The sequence below is a fragment of the Anabas testudineus genome, chromosome 1 (genome assembly GCF_900324465.2).
Source record: "Anabas testudineus chromosome 1, fAnaTes1.2, whole genome shotgun sequence".
NCBI lineage: Eukaryota > Metazoa > Chordata > Actinopteri > Anabantiformes > Anabantidae > Anabas > Anabas testudineus.
The window spans coordinates 3,372,689-3,387,947 of record NC_046610.1 but is presented as its reverse complement, the minus strand read 5'-3'; the positions used below and the strand labels follow the sequence as shown (position 1 = coordinate 3,387,947).

At 41.4% G+C, this 15,259-nt stretch overlaps 1 protein-coding gene across 1 annotated transcript in view; it reads right to left on the bottom strand.

The window, feature by feature from the left end:
- Positions 1-13,329, bottom strand: part of cacna1ab (calcium channel, voltage-dependent, P/Q type, alpha 1A subunit, b) — a 75,620-nt gene extending 62,291 nt beyond the window's left edge. The window contains exons 1-5 of the mRNA XM_026360441.1: positions 13,240-13,329; positions 12,902-13,041; positions 1,231-1,322; positions 576-728; positions 63-250 (exon numbers count right to left, since the gene is read on the bottom strand). Of these exons, the coding sequence (XP_026216226.1) occupies positions 63-250; positions 576-728; positions 1,231-1,322; positions 12,902-12,927 (459 nt within the window). The 5' untranslated portion in view covers positions 12,928-13,041; positions 13,240-13,329. The remainder of the gene's footprint in view (positions 1-62; positions 251-575; positions 729-1,230; positions 1,323-12,901; positions 13,042-13,239) is intronic.
- Positions 13,330-15,259: the final 1,930 nt, after the last annotated feature.

Here is a 15,259-nt window from a genome sequence, read left to right as displayed (position 1 = left end):
TGAACCAGAAGTTTTGAAGTTAGACTAAACTATGTGACATTCTATGTAAAAATATAACTTACGAAGTAGAGCATGTCTGTCCATCCCTCCATAGTGATGCACTGGAAGACTGTGAGCACGGCGAACAGAATGTTGTCAAATTGGGTGATGCCGTAGTTGGGTCCAAGCCAGCCTCCTCTACACACTGTGCCATTAGGACACAACCGGGACGGCAACTTTTGGCCACACGGCAACTCATCTGCTAGCTCTCCTGATAAGAGAGAAAGAAAAAGAATGAGTTTGACATCCAGTAGTAGTCAAGTGATTTCAGGCATATTTGAGAACAACACTTGTGACCAAAATGTCTTTAAAAGAGAGAGAAAAACACTAGAACAGGAATGGACTCGTGTCATTAATTACACCAAAATGGGATGGTGCCATATTAATGTTATCAGCTGTTTGAACTTCAGCATCTAGCAAACCACTCTGGCATAATGAACTTGAAGATATATGACAAAAACAAATCAATAGTCTTAAATTTTAAAAACACATCTGAGTGCAGAGCACCAAGACGACAGTCTGTCTCTTTTTGTTACCTGTGATTTCATCGTAGCAGGTAGTGTGGAACTTTCCCATGTAGAACTCCAGGCCGATGATGGCGAACATAAGGATGGCCACGAACAACAGCAGGCCAATCTGCAGCAGGGGAATCATAGCCTTCATAATGGACTTGAGCACCACCTGCAGGCCTGGAGGACACAGTGACAAGGTCTTTCTTATTTACATTTGGAAAATGTTTTTATCCAAAGTACTTCATTCATTCAAAAATATGTTGCATCACAAAATAATTATTCTATAGTTATGTTTGCTACGTAACCGCAGTTGCACTTTAGTTGAAAAGGATTTAAACTTTAAAGTTTTGCACAGTGACAAAAGGCAAATAAATTAGTTTTCAATTAAGCTGTTTTAAGAAAAATGTCTCATATTAAAAGCAACTGTATAACTGTAATAAGCATCTGTTAGAAGATAAAACTGTCATTTATAGTAAAAACAAGCAAACATTTGCTATTCACTAGACCACTAGTTAGCTTAATAACAACACATAATGGGATTTATCATTACAATGCTAATGGAAATTAGTGCCTGCGCTCATGTCACTAACGTGCTGGCTGCACAAAGTCAGAGTTGCATGTCCCCCCTTGCAAGCACTATTAAGAGTATAGATAAGTAACTACAAAGCAGTGCACTTACTGGGAATCCCAGACACCAGTTTGAGAGGTCGCAGCACTCTCACTGCTCGTAGTGTCCTCAGGTCAAGCTGAGATCCCACCGATGACAAAATTCTGCAGAAATAAAAAGAAAGACAGAAAACCAAGCACCACCATCAGTTTGACGAGCAACAGCCTTTAAAAATGTTAAAAATTACTAAAATATTATTGTCTAACGCTCTACTGCAGCACATGATACTGAACTGTGACTGTCGTGTCTACTGTGCTGAGCAAAGCCATGAACGTGTCCACATCAAAATTCACTTTTAAGAAAGTACAGGGAGAAATTAGTGACATGCTCATCAACAGCATTTATATCTCTGTCAAACTAGTTTGTGACCTAGAACAAGTAGCCTGTTTAGGTGTTTCAACTTTTCAGCTTCTAGTTCCAGGAAATCTAAGTCAAATGGTTCTTGTTAATGAGCACCACGTGATGAAAAGCTCAACCACTGTGGCTCCATCCACCATCTCTGGCACAACGCAACATGTTCTGATGGCTCAGTGTGTGTGTGTGTGTGTGTGTGTGTGTGGCTCTGGTGTAGAGTCCGCCAGAGACCAAGAGAGACAGGTTGGAAAATTCCATGCTCTGTCTAGTATGGGGGCGGAAGGCAGGGTCTGTCCAAAAGGAGAGGGAGGAGGGAGTGTGGGGGCGTAGAGAGGGGATGCTCTGAGGAGGAAGAGAGGACAGGAGGGTGGCACGATACGTGGGCAACAGATCTTAGGTTGGAGATCATTAGAACGCAAAAAAATATTGATAATAAAGAACATTTAGGAAATATTTGTTACTATTTTCATTTCATTATTTCCTCCTTTATTTGTTGACTGATCTTTTACCCGAAGGAACCAGAAAGTCTGTTCACTGCATTTACTGCAGACAGTTCCTGTGTCTTTACCAATTTCATGTGTTTAATAAGTGGTTTCGATTGGTGTGAGCTTGAAAAAGATTTTCTAACATTGAATGAACACCACACTTTTATCATGCCTGCACAGAACAACATTCACTTACAATTTTCATGTGATGGTCAGAATGCAGCCTCCAATGTGATTTGCATGTACACAGTGTTAACAAAGTGAATCTGTAGAAGTCATCCAGGCTTTAATAACATGACAAAGCAAGGCAAATTTCAGTCCTTGCTTCCCCTAAATTTGTGATTGCAATACATTTAAAACTTAAGGCAGCAGCTCAGTGCACAGTCAGCACTTTGGAATACCCTCCAAGAGAACTGGAAGCTTTTAGGACTAAAGTACACACTATGCAATGGTTGTAATTCCTTTTTCTCCTTCACTACAACCTCTCTTTTCATGTTTGCATTTGAGTTTATGTGTTTTCATTTCACATAATTTTATCCATTCAAATCTTGGAACCTTATTGAGCTCACATTATATGTTTTTTCCAAATTTGTGTAAGGCCTCTCCCTCCATCCTTCCTCCTGTTCTATCCTCCTCCTTCTTTATCACCCTCCTCTTTCCAGGTTGGTTGCTAATTCCAGTAAGAGGTCATTTATTAACAGCCACGGTACTGGCAGCCAAGCCCCTCATTCACTCAATGGCTTTTTAACTGCCACAGCTAAAGGCCATGCTGCAGACCTGAAAACACTGGACCTCAGCAAAATAAGCAAACAGCCGTGAGGTCCTGTAAAGAACAAATGGACACTCAGATAAATTATAGTCCGGAACAGTCTCTGTGTAAATGAGAGCACACAAAGAGGTATGCACCTGTCTGTATGTGATTTACTGCTTTAGTTTGAACTGTTGGTGCTCAACTCTATTTTTAATATCTTTGATGCTCCATGCTCCAAATTCTACTTTTTCTATTGGGAACATTAAAGCTTCTGATAGAATCTCAGTTCCAAAGACATACAAAAACATGCACAGGGATGAGGAGATATATATAGAAAAAGAGCAGGAGGTTGATTTTGATATCTTGAATCTAAATTGACTTTTTCTGCCTGTTTCTCCGTCTGTCAGTCATTCTCATCCTCCTTTTGCTCTTTGTTTATTTTTGTCTCATTTCACTGCTTCTTTCTTTCTCATTCGAATCCAAAGCTCCAAAAATCATCCGTGCGAGACGACAACCACCCCCTTCTACCAGACAACCCAAACCTCCAGGATGCAGTCACCCCTGCCAATGGATGAACCTGCCCACAGTGCACTGAGGTAGCCAGTAGAGGGAGCAGCAACTGTGTTTAACACTTGATAGGGAGGGAGGAGGAGGGCCATGGAGCAGTGGAGGGGACAGAATCAGTTGAATAATATGACTATAAAAGAGGAAGAGGACAAGATGAAATGAGGAGAGTAAGGTAACATAAAATCAACAAATGATCTCTCTAATAACACATATATATAATAATTATCTACTTAGTGTAGAAGAGAAACCAAGAAAATGGGTATGATTCAAAGATAGAGATGGGGTGGAGGGAGAAAATACACAGATGGTGTTTTGGGAATAGGGGAGGCATGTGAACCTTGGTCTAAGAAACTAAAATATACAAAATATTAGTATTTGTGAGTAATAAACACAGTAATGTTCAGTTTAAATGCAAAACAATATCTCAAACAACTTCCACTCCTCCCTGTCACCACATACATTTAGGATTCGAATGGCGGTCTCCCACATGGAGGGCAGTGATGTTACCAGTACACTATCAAAGTTTTTCAAATTATACCTTTAAATAACAAGAATTGTAAGAACTCAGGAGATCGTGTGGGAGATTAGAGTCTAGGTTGGAGAAGAAACTAGAGAAAAGAGTCCTCAATGAAATACAAAGTGGGAGCAAAGAGATGCTACATCCCTTGAGAGACAGGGAGTGAGAAAAAGAGTGAGCAGACTGAAAGAGAGTGATAGTCTTAAGTGTCAAAAGCCTGTGATTCAACTGCTGAGAGAGACGGAGGGAGAAGCCCCCAAAGAGGAAGAGGCAGACAGACGGAGAGAGTGACAGAGAGACTCCAGAGAGAAAGTGAGGGAGGGTTTTATCTGTGGAGAGAGAAGGTGTTTGGACAGTGATGACAGAAGCTCTCACTGCTGGGAAACACCTAACAATCAACCTGTAACACACACACACACACACACACACACACACACACACACACGCACGCACACGCACGCACGCACATGCACACACAGACTGTGCTGTAATATTTTAACAGATCAGAACTCTCCTTCAGGTGTTGTATGTTGTATATCAATTAAGATGCATTAACTCTCCTCTATCTTCCTACTTACATGTGTGCTACAGTATGTGGAAATATAACAGTTTGTACAGATGACTATGAACATATAGTAAATATAAATATATATATTTCTTCATTTGTTTTTTATTTTAAAAGCTAGTCCACACTTTTCATATCCAACTCCTACATTTCAGATTTGATCACTTTCCAGTTAACCAGTCAATGTTGACTGTATATAATGAGTAATTGTACGACTATAATCTTTTCCCAATATTACGGTTGTTTTATTCGTAGGTTTTTCATCATTGATTTTCTTACATCCAGTAGCTTCTTTAAATCCAAATACTTCCTCCCAGTGCACAGATAATGTCCTGATAAAGCAGATGTAAACGTTAAACACAGAAATCCCCTCTAAGACCTAGAACCACTGAGGTATGTGACTCCTGTTGTCGCTGTGTCTACTGGAGGATGCTCATTTGATGAAGAAGGTGAGGATGATGATGATGGATAGCCCTGGTGATGAAGATCTCGGACTTCACTCGCCACCTTCACTTTGCCTGGTCTCTCCCCGTTCATGGCTTTGCCATGGCAACCGGCGATTCCGCCGAGTATCCACGGTTACCGACCTGCTCTCATTCATAAGCGTTACCAGGGCAACGCAGCCCTGTCTCATTGATGGAATCTCGGCATTGCCGCAGCAACAGGGATGGGAAGCGGGTCTCCTAGTCATTGATTTTCGATCCCTCCAAAACCCTGCATCCCCGTGTATCCACCCACCCCCACGCACAGTATCTTTAACTACCCCTTCACCTACCCCTCTGTTCTAAAAGCTGCTTCTGTGCATGCTCCAAGCACACAGCACACACAAGTGAAACTTACCTTGCATGACCTAATAAATGCAAATACATCATTTAACTGCATACAAATGCACACACTTCATATACATGTTTATGTGCTTTCTCTACGACAACTATGACGAATGCAGCGTAGCTCAGGTGGTTCACATGACCCACTTTCTCTGCTGCAACATTAAAATTGTCTTTTACAGCATGTACACAGACCTAATTGCGTACAGACAGAAGTGTCTGATACTATCTGGGTAGTCCTTGAGACTGCTATTTTATCAGGGACTCAAATCAGTCTTATTTTAAATACAAAATCAAATATAACTACTTCCATTTGTTGACCTTTTAATCTACAGTATGCATTTATATCATTTAGAACCAAGCCAGGGCAGACCAGCCTTTTGGGCAAAACTATAACAGAAGGAAGTAGAGCTAGAAACCTGAGGCCTGTGGTGCCAGATTACATACAAGACTGTAAATATGAATGTTGTGGCATAAAGTATATAACATGAGAATGATTCATATATGTTGTCACGTGCTGGTGCATAACCTGTGTCCCAGAGACCATGTGTGCGTTGATGAGTGTGTTGTGTGTAATATGTGCTATCACAGTGTGCCAAAAAAACAACAACATGCAAATAACCAGGACCAGCTCCAGCCAGCATGTGCATGAGCTGTATGTGCTGTGTTTGTGAGTACGGGTGCATGTGCACAGTATTCATGTGTATATTGTGTGGAAGTAGTGTGGGAGTGCCATGTGTCATCACAGTGTGAGCTCCTGTCCCCTTAGTGTCTCCCACTGAGCCCTTGTGCCCCTCACACACACACATGCACACACGTGACGGACGAAGTACGGAGCTCAGCTGAGGAATTTGAACCATATGCTTGAGGATAGTGTAGGACATATAAATGGCACAGTGGACGTTGAACATATAAGGAACATTATTACTATTCTGTTAGTTATTAGATAGGAGAGTTCGTCTTCTAGGTGCAGTGTTGGAGGTGAAGGGTCATACTGTAATGGGTTAAAGTCGTGGCTCTAGTCATGAGAATCTTTTCCACCAGCTCACACTCTTATCTCTCACATCCTCTTTCCATCCAAACATCTCTTATCTCATTCAGTCGTCTCTCGTTTTTTTCCTGCCGTCTTTCCGTCCCCTGGCTGTTGAAGCTTTCACTGGCAGAGGCAGGATGGAAGCACTCTCATTTTGACCACATTCTCCATCCTCATCCACCCCTTCCTCTTGCTTTCCCTCACTTCATTTTCTCGCTTTCGCATAATTGCTGATCTCAGCAGCGAGCTAACACTCAGCTGATGGACACTCTCACGACGTCCACCCCCAACAAACTCCCTCATTCTCCCTTCATTCCTTACTTCTCTCACCACCTCCTCTATCCCACTCTCAGCACTTCTGATCCCTTATCTCATTTGACTTCATGTATGTAGAGGAAAGCTGAGGAGAAACGAAGGTGGCCGATAACGAGCAATAGTCTCTCGTCTTTTAATCACATATATGTTTAATTAACCTTTATTTATCTAGGGAGACTTTGCTGAGTGTGCATGCTTTTCAAGTCTTTGGCTCAAAAGCACCTTGTATTATATTTATATTCTATACTATTACTATACTATATCATAGATATTTCCCCACCTGTATTTATGTTCAAACCAGTTACCTATGATTTACTTCTTCATCTGTCGTTCCTGCTCCATCCTTCCATCTGTCTCTCTGCTCTTAATTATACAGGCACCGGCTTTTTCTTTTACCCACGTCACTCTTTCCTGTATCTATGATCTTCTTCCAGTTTTTCCATTCATCTTCTCTTCATCGTTATCCTTCATTCTGTCACTGTCGTGATGGCTGATTGGCTCCACCTGTCCCTCCATCTCCTGCCAGCACGACTGCTGGACCTCACAGGGGCACGGCGTCTGGACTCCTGCATCCTTGTTTGTGAAAGTCTTTTCTCTCGGTGTGTTGGCATGCATGCAACATGTCATGTGGTTGAAGGTTCGTGTGTACAGCATGGTGTGTGTGTTTTCTGTTTGATAATAGATTTGCACTTGTTCGAGGGTATAAATACTCTGACATCTGTAATTGTGAACCTGCGTTTATTTTTGGCTTTTATTTTAGATTTAGTTATACCTTTATTTGTCTTATTCTAGTTTCCATCTGGGACATTTTAGCCTCCATTTTGTCCTGAATTTTATTATCACATATCGTCCAAGCATTTAGAATCTATCTAATCAATATGGTAACTGTATTTGTTATAACTGTATTTTGTAACTGTATATACATGTTTACTACGCTCTGAGAAGCTAAATCATTAGATTAAATTAATACAATTATTTTCGTATAGAGAAAATCTTAAGGAGGATTTACGTGGTTGACTGCAAACCTCTATCATAGCATTAACTGGTCTGATAGTAATGTATAGGACATGCTGAGGATGTAGAACGGTTTCCAATAACACTCTGACGACCCAGCTGCCAACATAAACCAGCAAGAAGAGAAACTTATCAAAGTTTCTTTTAGTCAAATGTTATGTCACCTGAAAGTGATTTGACCATCTGATGGAAAAATCCCACTAAACAAAGAGGTCAGAATCAGGCAGAGAGAATCATAGAGATCAGGTTTCTTGCTAAAGCACACTTCAGTTGCACAAATGTTTTTCACCACTGTGGGTGTGATGAAGAACATGCCCAACTTTATCACCCTGTGGTCTTCATATTGTGTATCTGTAGGTGTGTGTTTCTGTCTGTGGCTATTTCTGTTCACAAGGGTGTGTGGGTGTACACAAAGCACCACACACTGAAGCCAGCTTTTAACAAAAATGGTTTTATTTAAAGGGACATGTCAACTACTTTGTTTTCCAATTGTTGGTTTAAAATGGCTGGTTGGGAAATAATGTAAGACAGTAAAAAGATTTCTCTTCAGACCTCAACATTAGCTCTAATACAGCGATGTATCAGATTATACACACACCCACGGACACACTTCATCCTCATGTCTGTCAATATACAAAACAGTATAAATCAAAAAAATGACGGGACTCAGCTGCCCTATCCTGAATTCTATGGATTGCCACTACTCCACATTCATGTTCATCTCAACTTGCCTATAATGCTCCTATATCAAACATGGACACAGCCTGTAAATGACAGCAGAGCCCTAATGATAATGATGGGACAACTTTTAGCCAGCTGCTCTATCTTGATCCCCCTTCTGGACTTCACCTTTCTTCACCTGTGTGCACAAAGTCTTAACGCTTCACTACATTTTGATTCTGTGTTGAAGAATCAAAAAGCTGCCCTTTCCTCACGTGAAAGGGCAGCTGTTGTTTCATTTCTCAGCCTTAATTTGTTTTATCTGGATCTATTTCTTTAACCCAGACGGCCTTTGTGAGCCCTGCTGAATAAACATCTTTATGAAGGCCTGTTTCATTTAATCTGTCCGGTTTCTGACGCAAAACTCAGCTGAGTCGTTCCTGCAGTGAGTCAGAGGTTCTTGTCCCCTCCTGTTTTGAGTTCTGATGTCATTTGGTATCTGTGTCAGATACACCAGTGACTCAGTATGCCATTTTTTCCCTCAGACGGGGAGAAATGCTTTTCTATGTGCCTTGGGGCTGTCTGTCTCACCTGAACAGTTTGTTCCTTTTCTCCTTTAGGAGACAAAGCAAGACAGTTTCAATGTGATTCACATACATCAACTAAATCAAAGTTTGAGTGGCTGCAGCCGTGATATTATCAGCAGGACTACTTCTGTATGTTAGTACCCAGACAAGACAAATAGTTTAATGTTTTAGTTCAATGCCAACAACGCGTACTCTGTCAGTAACTGCCTTAGAGTCTTATTATGGTTTTGATCATATTGCAAATGTGTTATTTAAATTGAACAGATAACTTCTCTCAATCCCCCACCTTGTGACAATTATTATTATTATAGCATTATCACAGTCACTGAGCTAAGCATTAGATGAATCTAAAGACTTTAAACCATCCAAAAAAGAGAAAAATCTATTGACCAATTGACAATATACACCAATCAGCTACAGCAACAACACTCTGGTTGAAGGGGACAGGAGTCAGCTTTAAATATCAGCCATAATTTTCCCCATAAACAATAAAACCACCCGATGATTTTATTAGTGTGGCTGACTAGAGTTAATTGATTTTATATTTGTGACACCTATCCTCTTGTTTTATACAATATTATTATCCTTATTATCCTTATTGTAGAATAAACCCGAGTAAGGCCACTTGTTTGAATTAGGAGCACCACCAGTGAACCTGTTGATGGCTCCTCATCAGATTTCTTGGAGTATCTTTGTGTTTTACTCAAGCTACCTGCGTAAAACATTAGCAGATATTTATCTTTCAGACTCTTTAAGATCCTCAACATTCTCCTTCATAGATATTTACTTAATGCGACTCATTTATTTCACTATTTTCCTTTGACATGTTTTTATTGTTTTTCTTTACATAACTGAGCAGCATGTAGTCAACAGTAGGACAGAAATAAAACTAATGAAGCAGTTTAGATGCAGAATATGTGCATATTTGTCAGGCAGCTTATAAGCAAAGTCTGCAGGAAAAGCTAGGTTGGTAGATTTTTGGTGGAGTGTTCCTCATGTGGTTTATGCTGCTTGGATGTTCAGTTTCACCATGCCATGGCAGTAATTAGGTTCTTGGTCTAATGTCCCATGAACACTCATACTAGGAGGCACACATACTGTACATGTGTGCTGTTTAAAAGACCCATGTGTGCTGTATCTCAGGAGAATGGCAGGGACGTCTATGATGTCCTCTCATTGACTGAGTTGCCCAGACTCTACTGTAAATGATTAGATTACTGTGTGACGTCACAGCACAGCGCTGCAAATCAATGGACTGTCATCCCTGAATACTAAACACACTAGTCACTCTGTGTGTGTGCCCCCTCTCCTCTTTTCTCTTCCTCTCATTAATTTTAGTCTTTATCAAGTGTCTCTCTCTCTCTCTCCAGTGTATTTGCCAAGAATGAAGTCAGCACACATGCATGCACACACTTCACATCATAGTGGCAGAAACCTTTTCAGTCACGACTCACACAGCACAAGCACTCGCTCCAAGAAACCAAGAGGAGAGAAAAAGTGGGAGAGATACTGACACTATTAACACTAACAATCCAGCTAACGTATTAAGCCCTAGTAGAGGCATCATCTGGGAAAAGTACAAACCAATGAGCAGCACTTTTTTTTGTTTGTTTACTTAAACTATGACCCCTGGTTCATAGGTTTATTGTCTCAAAGCTAAGGATGGCATTAGTAAAGATGATGGGGGAGAGATAGGATCATGAACGTGCTTAGAAATCATGATCCACTGCTCAGGTTTGGAGACAAAATATAAATGTTGGTCTATAGAGGCAACAAGTGGAGGGAAATATAACCAAAAGTATAAAGTGCAGAGAGTTCAGGAATCCTTTTTCTCAAAGCCTTAACACTGTATTTTTAAAAGCCTAACAGCTTGAAATGAAAAGTCAACAGTGTGTGCTCAGGGAGCCTAATGAAAACTACAGGGGTCACCACTGTGACTATGGATCAGTGTCCATCAGAACATAAACAACAAGCTGCATATCGTGTGCAGATGATCCTGGAAATAAGAAAGAGCTATTTTACCTTTGACAGTTGTGAAGTTTGCTAAACCTCCAATTAAGACAATCATGAACTTGATTAAAACAGTGTGTTACCTATATAATGAAAATGACTTGAAACGCTGTCCTAACCCCAAGTGACCCTTTGGACAAGAGAATGCCCGCTCCCGCTCCACCAGGCTAGTTTGTTAGCAAATGTTGGGACCAAAATAGCTGCACTGTGTTGTGCTGTGCTGAAACACACTTTTAGGGGGGGTTTCACATGAAAAGACCCTCCAACACTGCCACCACATCAACAGAGCAGGTGAAATGTCTACAAACATGTGTTCCCCAGGCCTTGCAGTCATTTTTACATTTGTTACTATATACTCATATATGAACAGGTACTTACTGCATCTAACAAACATCTAATTGTGTGTGGGCACCACCATATAACAGCAGTGTGTGTGTGTGTGTGTGTGTGTGTGTGTGTGTGTGTGTGTGTGTGTTATAGGCTGTGCTGAGTAATTGATCATAGGATAAAGCAGGTTACTGCAGCTCTTCCACACACACACCCCTCTCAGTGTGCTCCTCTCCACGTTTGCTCTCTCATTTCCCTCTCTCTCCCCTCCCCCCTGTTTTCCATCTCCATCTTTCCCTTCCGTCGTCCTCCCATCCTTTCTCCAAACCTTGCTCTCTCGCTTTCTCCATAAATCACTCTCACCTCCCCCGTCCTCCTGTCCCTCCACCCATCATTCTTCCCTCCATCCTTCTCTCGTCTTCCTTCCCTTGCTCCGCCTCCTCTCGGCTCTCATTCCCTCTCACACCTTCTTTAACAGCCAAACCCATCTTGTTTTCTCTCTCTCTCTCTCTCTCTCTGTCCTGTTATCCAGAGCCCAGAGGAAGGCAGAGACATGGTCATGTGTCCTTTTCTTCCACCTCCTCCCACCTGATCTTGGCTCTGTTATGTAGCTGCAGTACTATAGCTCTACTCTACTCCATCACTCTGAGGGCTCCCTCTGTCCTTACATCTGTCTTTCTGTATTTATATCTATTCTTGAAGCCTCTTGAAGATATTTTCTCATTTGGTGTTTTGACTGTGGGGATAAGTGGCCTCTAACACACTGCTGCTCTACAATCTCCTGCACAGCGGGAATTCAGTTATAGATCCACTGTTTCTGTAAAGTGATATATTTGTTTACAGCGTTGACACTTGTGCATATTATTCTAATAAAGTTCATATAAAATGACCAGAGCAAGGATGAGAGAAATAGAGAGAGATAGAGGGACTGAACCACTTCTCTATCTGCTATTGCCATAACAACAAACCCACTCCCCCATAGCTCAGAGAAGTGACATTTCACTTTGCCCTGGTTGCTGCTCCCTGCAGTGCTGCTCTGATCCAGTGTGTGTGTGTGTGTGTGTTCATTAAAGGAGGATAGCAACTGAGGGCGAGTGACACACAAACACCTTGTCAAACCAGACCTCTGCTGTGTCTGTGTGAGAGTGCGTTTGGGATCAGAAAAGGAAGAACGTCAAGCTGCACATGTAACTGCACAAACACGGCTGTTTAAAGTACAAATAGAGAACTGTTACCTTTACGCTTCTGTAATATCGCTATTAGCATCGATGCTAATAAAACACACTGAAGACTACAATTTAAGTCATGTGGTGTCATCTCAGTTCAAATACCATCAAATTAAATTCCTCATTTCATCTTAAAATGTCTAATATTCATGGATGAGACCGTATATCTGTCTATCTATATCTGAGAAACACTGTATGTCGTCCACTCATCCTCCTCTCATGCACATGCAGACATTTTTAGATCACACAACACACACACACAATTACAGGACCCCTCTTACCATCTGTCTGCACACATACACATATCCACACTAACACTATAAATTAAGCAGTACATGAGTATTCATCATCTCAAACAGAAAAAGTAGGAAAACAAACTAAATAACTGAACTAAATGATCCTAAAATTAGCAGTGAAGTGGTACAAAACATTATTTCAGACTCACCCAGTGAGCACGACCACAAAGTCCATGACGTTCCAGCCGTTCCTCAGGTAGGAGCCCTTGTGTAACGCAAAACCCAGAGCGAGGATCTTTATCCCCGACTCGAAACAGAAGATGGCTATGAAGTAGGGCTCTGTGTCCTCCTGCGAAGAGGAGAGTGGAGAGGAGAAGGGATGAACAATGGCGACTTTCACATGAAGATACTTTAAATGGAACATTTCTGCTCATAGAAGCATGCTATAGATTCACTTGTGTTAATTATTTGTTTGTCCTGTGATGGTATGGTATGTATGCATGTTGGTGTATATACACTGTAATTCTGTGTGTGTGTGTGTTGTTACCAGTCGTTCAGACAGAGGCGTCTTGTCTCCATCGGGAAGATGCTGTTCCAGAGCAAGGACGATGCAGTTTGCGATGATGGTGGTGAGGATCATCCATTCAAACGGAGTACAGCTGGAGTTAAGGCCAACATCAGGACACAGACACCTCACACACTCACATAGCAGCCACTCACTGCTGATCAACTTCTGTTTTAAATTCTACATAGTTATGAAATGAATGTTCCCTCATCAGCATGTCCTCTGTGTCCTGTACAGGTCGGGCTGCGGACCCTCGTGACATTTCTCTCTGTCTCTCTGCCTTCACGTCCAGTGTTCTCTAATGTCAAATTGTCTAATAAAGGTAAAACTGCACAAAAAAAAAACTTTGATGACATTTTTAGAGTTGAATGAAATAATCTTTTCTGACATTCTCTAAGTCCATTGGATTCTTTTGTGGTAAAGTTCAAAACACAATGATGAAAAAATCAAAATGAATCTGAATAGAGAAAGAACCGTTCCTTTTTCTAGAGACACACAGAAAAGAAAACAGGTGTTTGTTAATTTTTTATCTCCAGTTTCCTGCAAAGCACATTGTGACTCATCTGTTTGTTTTAGACTCAAAATACACTTGACTCCACTTGAACTTTATATTCATTTGAACTTCCTAATATATATTTAAGATTTGGTCAACTGCAGGACGTAAACATGTCGTAATTTATGTTTCTGCTGCAGCTGAAAAAAAATCTGAAGCAGACAGATGTGCAGCAGTGACTCCTGTCGTCCAATACATTTAAAGTGAAATTATACAATGAGTTTATTGCAGCTGCACATGAGGATAAAATTCCTCCACACGAGTAGGGTGACTCACAGAGGTCGCCTGGTGGAGCAGCCAGCTTTTCACAGCGCTCCATCTAGTCAAGTGTGTGTGTGTGTGTGTGTGTGTGTGTACAGTATGTGTTGTGGTGTGTGTGTGTCCATGCCTGAGTAATGGCTGCTGGAGGGGCTAAGATGACTGGACACATCCAGACAGATCAAGCCTGTGCCTAATTGGCCAGTCATTATCCTGTTAGCCTGTATGTGTGTGTCCGTCTGTGTGTGTGTCGGGTGGGAGTACGTGTCTATTGTCGTGTTTACCAGATGCAACGTTGACATTGACACTATGGCCTGAGGATGGCCTCTGTGTGTGTGTGTGTGTGTGTGTGTGTGTGTGTGTGTGGATAAGAGGCTGCTGGTTGATTTGAGAGGATCAGACAGGTCGGTCTGAGGAGTAGACACTAACAAGACGACGCTGAACTACACTGCACATGGTGACTGGCAGACAGCACACAGGCCTATCTGAGCACGATGCAGGGCTGGAAACAAAAGTACATTTAAAATTTAAATTTAAATGTTGGACCACTTGTGTTATTGGTGTCTGTTTTTACAGGAAGTTGCTGACACTGACTTATTTTACTGCTCTACCAGGTTTATTTACATAGGGTTTGACTTTGAGCAATGTGTTCACAGCACTTCACAGAGGACTGCACTGTTCCAGCTGGGTGTAGTTCAGCCCACAGGAAGACCTCCACAAACTGGCCAATCAGGACAGAGTGGGATGGGGGAGGGGGGCCCTGAAGGAGAACGGGGCTAAAATGAGCCTTTTTAAATGCAAGGCCAGAAGAGAGAAGCTGAACATGTACTTACACTCTTTAACTTGAAAATCATAACAGTGGAGCCCCAGAATAAAATATGAACCCTGAAGTGAGCACAATATGACCACTTGAAAGTAATTTAAATATTTACTTTCAATTTTCACTTTTTCTAGTTTGTTTTTAGTCAAATCAATATAAGTCATGACAATATGAGCAACTTGCTGGGTTTTGTTGCAAATCAATTTACAGTGATATTATACAGCCCACAGAAGCAGTGTGTGTGACTACATGCTAGCCTGCTGCACCATCTATTATTCAGCAGACACACACTCTGCTGGTCTAACAACCTGCTAAAAGCAGGAGGTAACACTCCCTGTGTGTGTGTTTCTCATCTGTTTCCTTCCATCTCT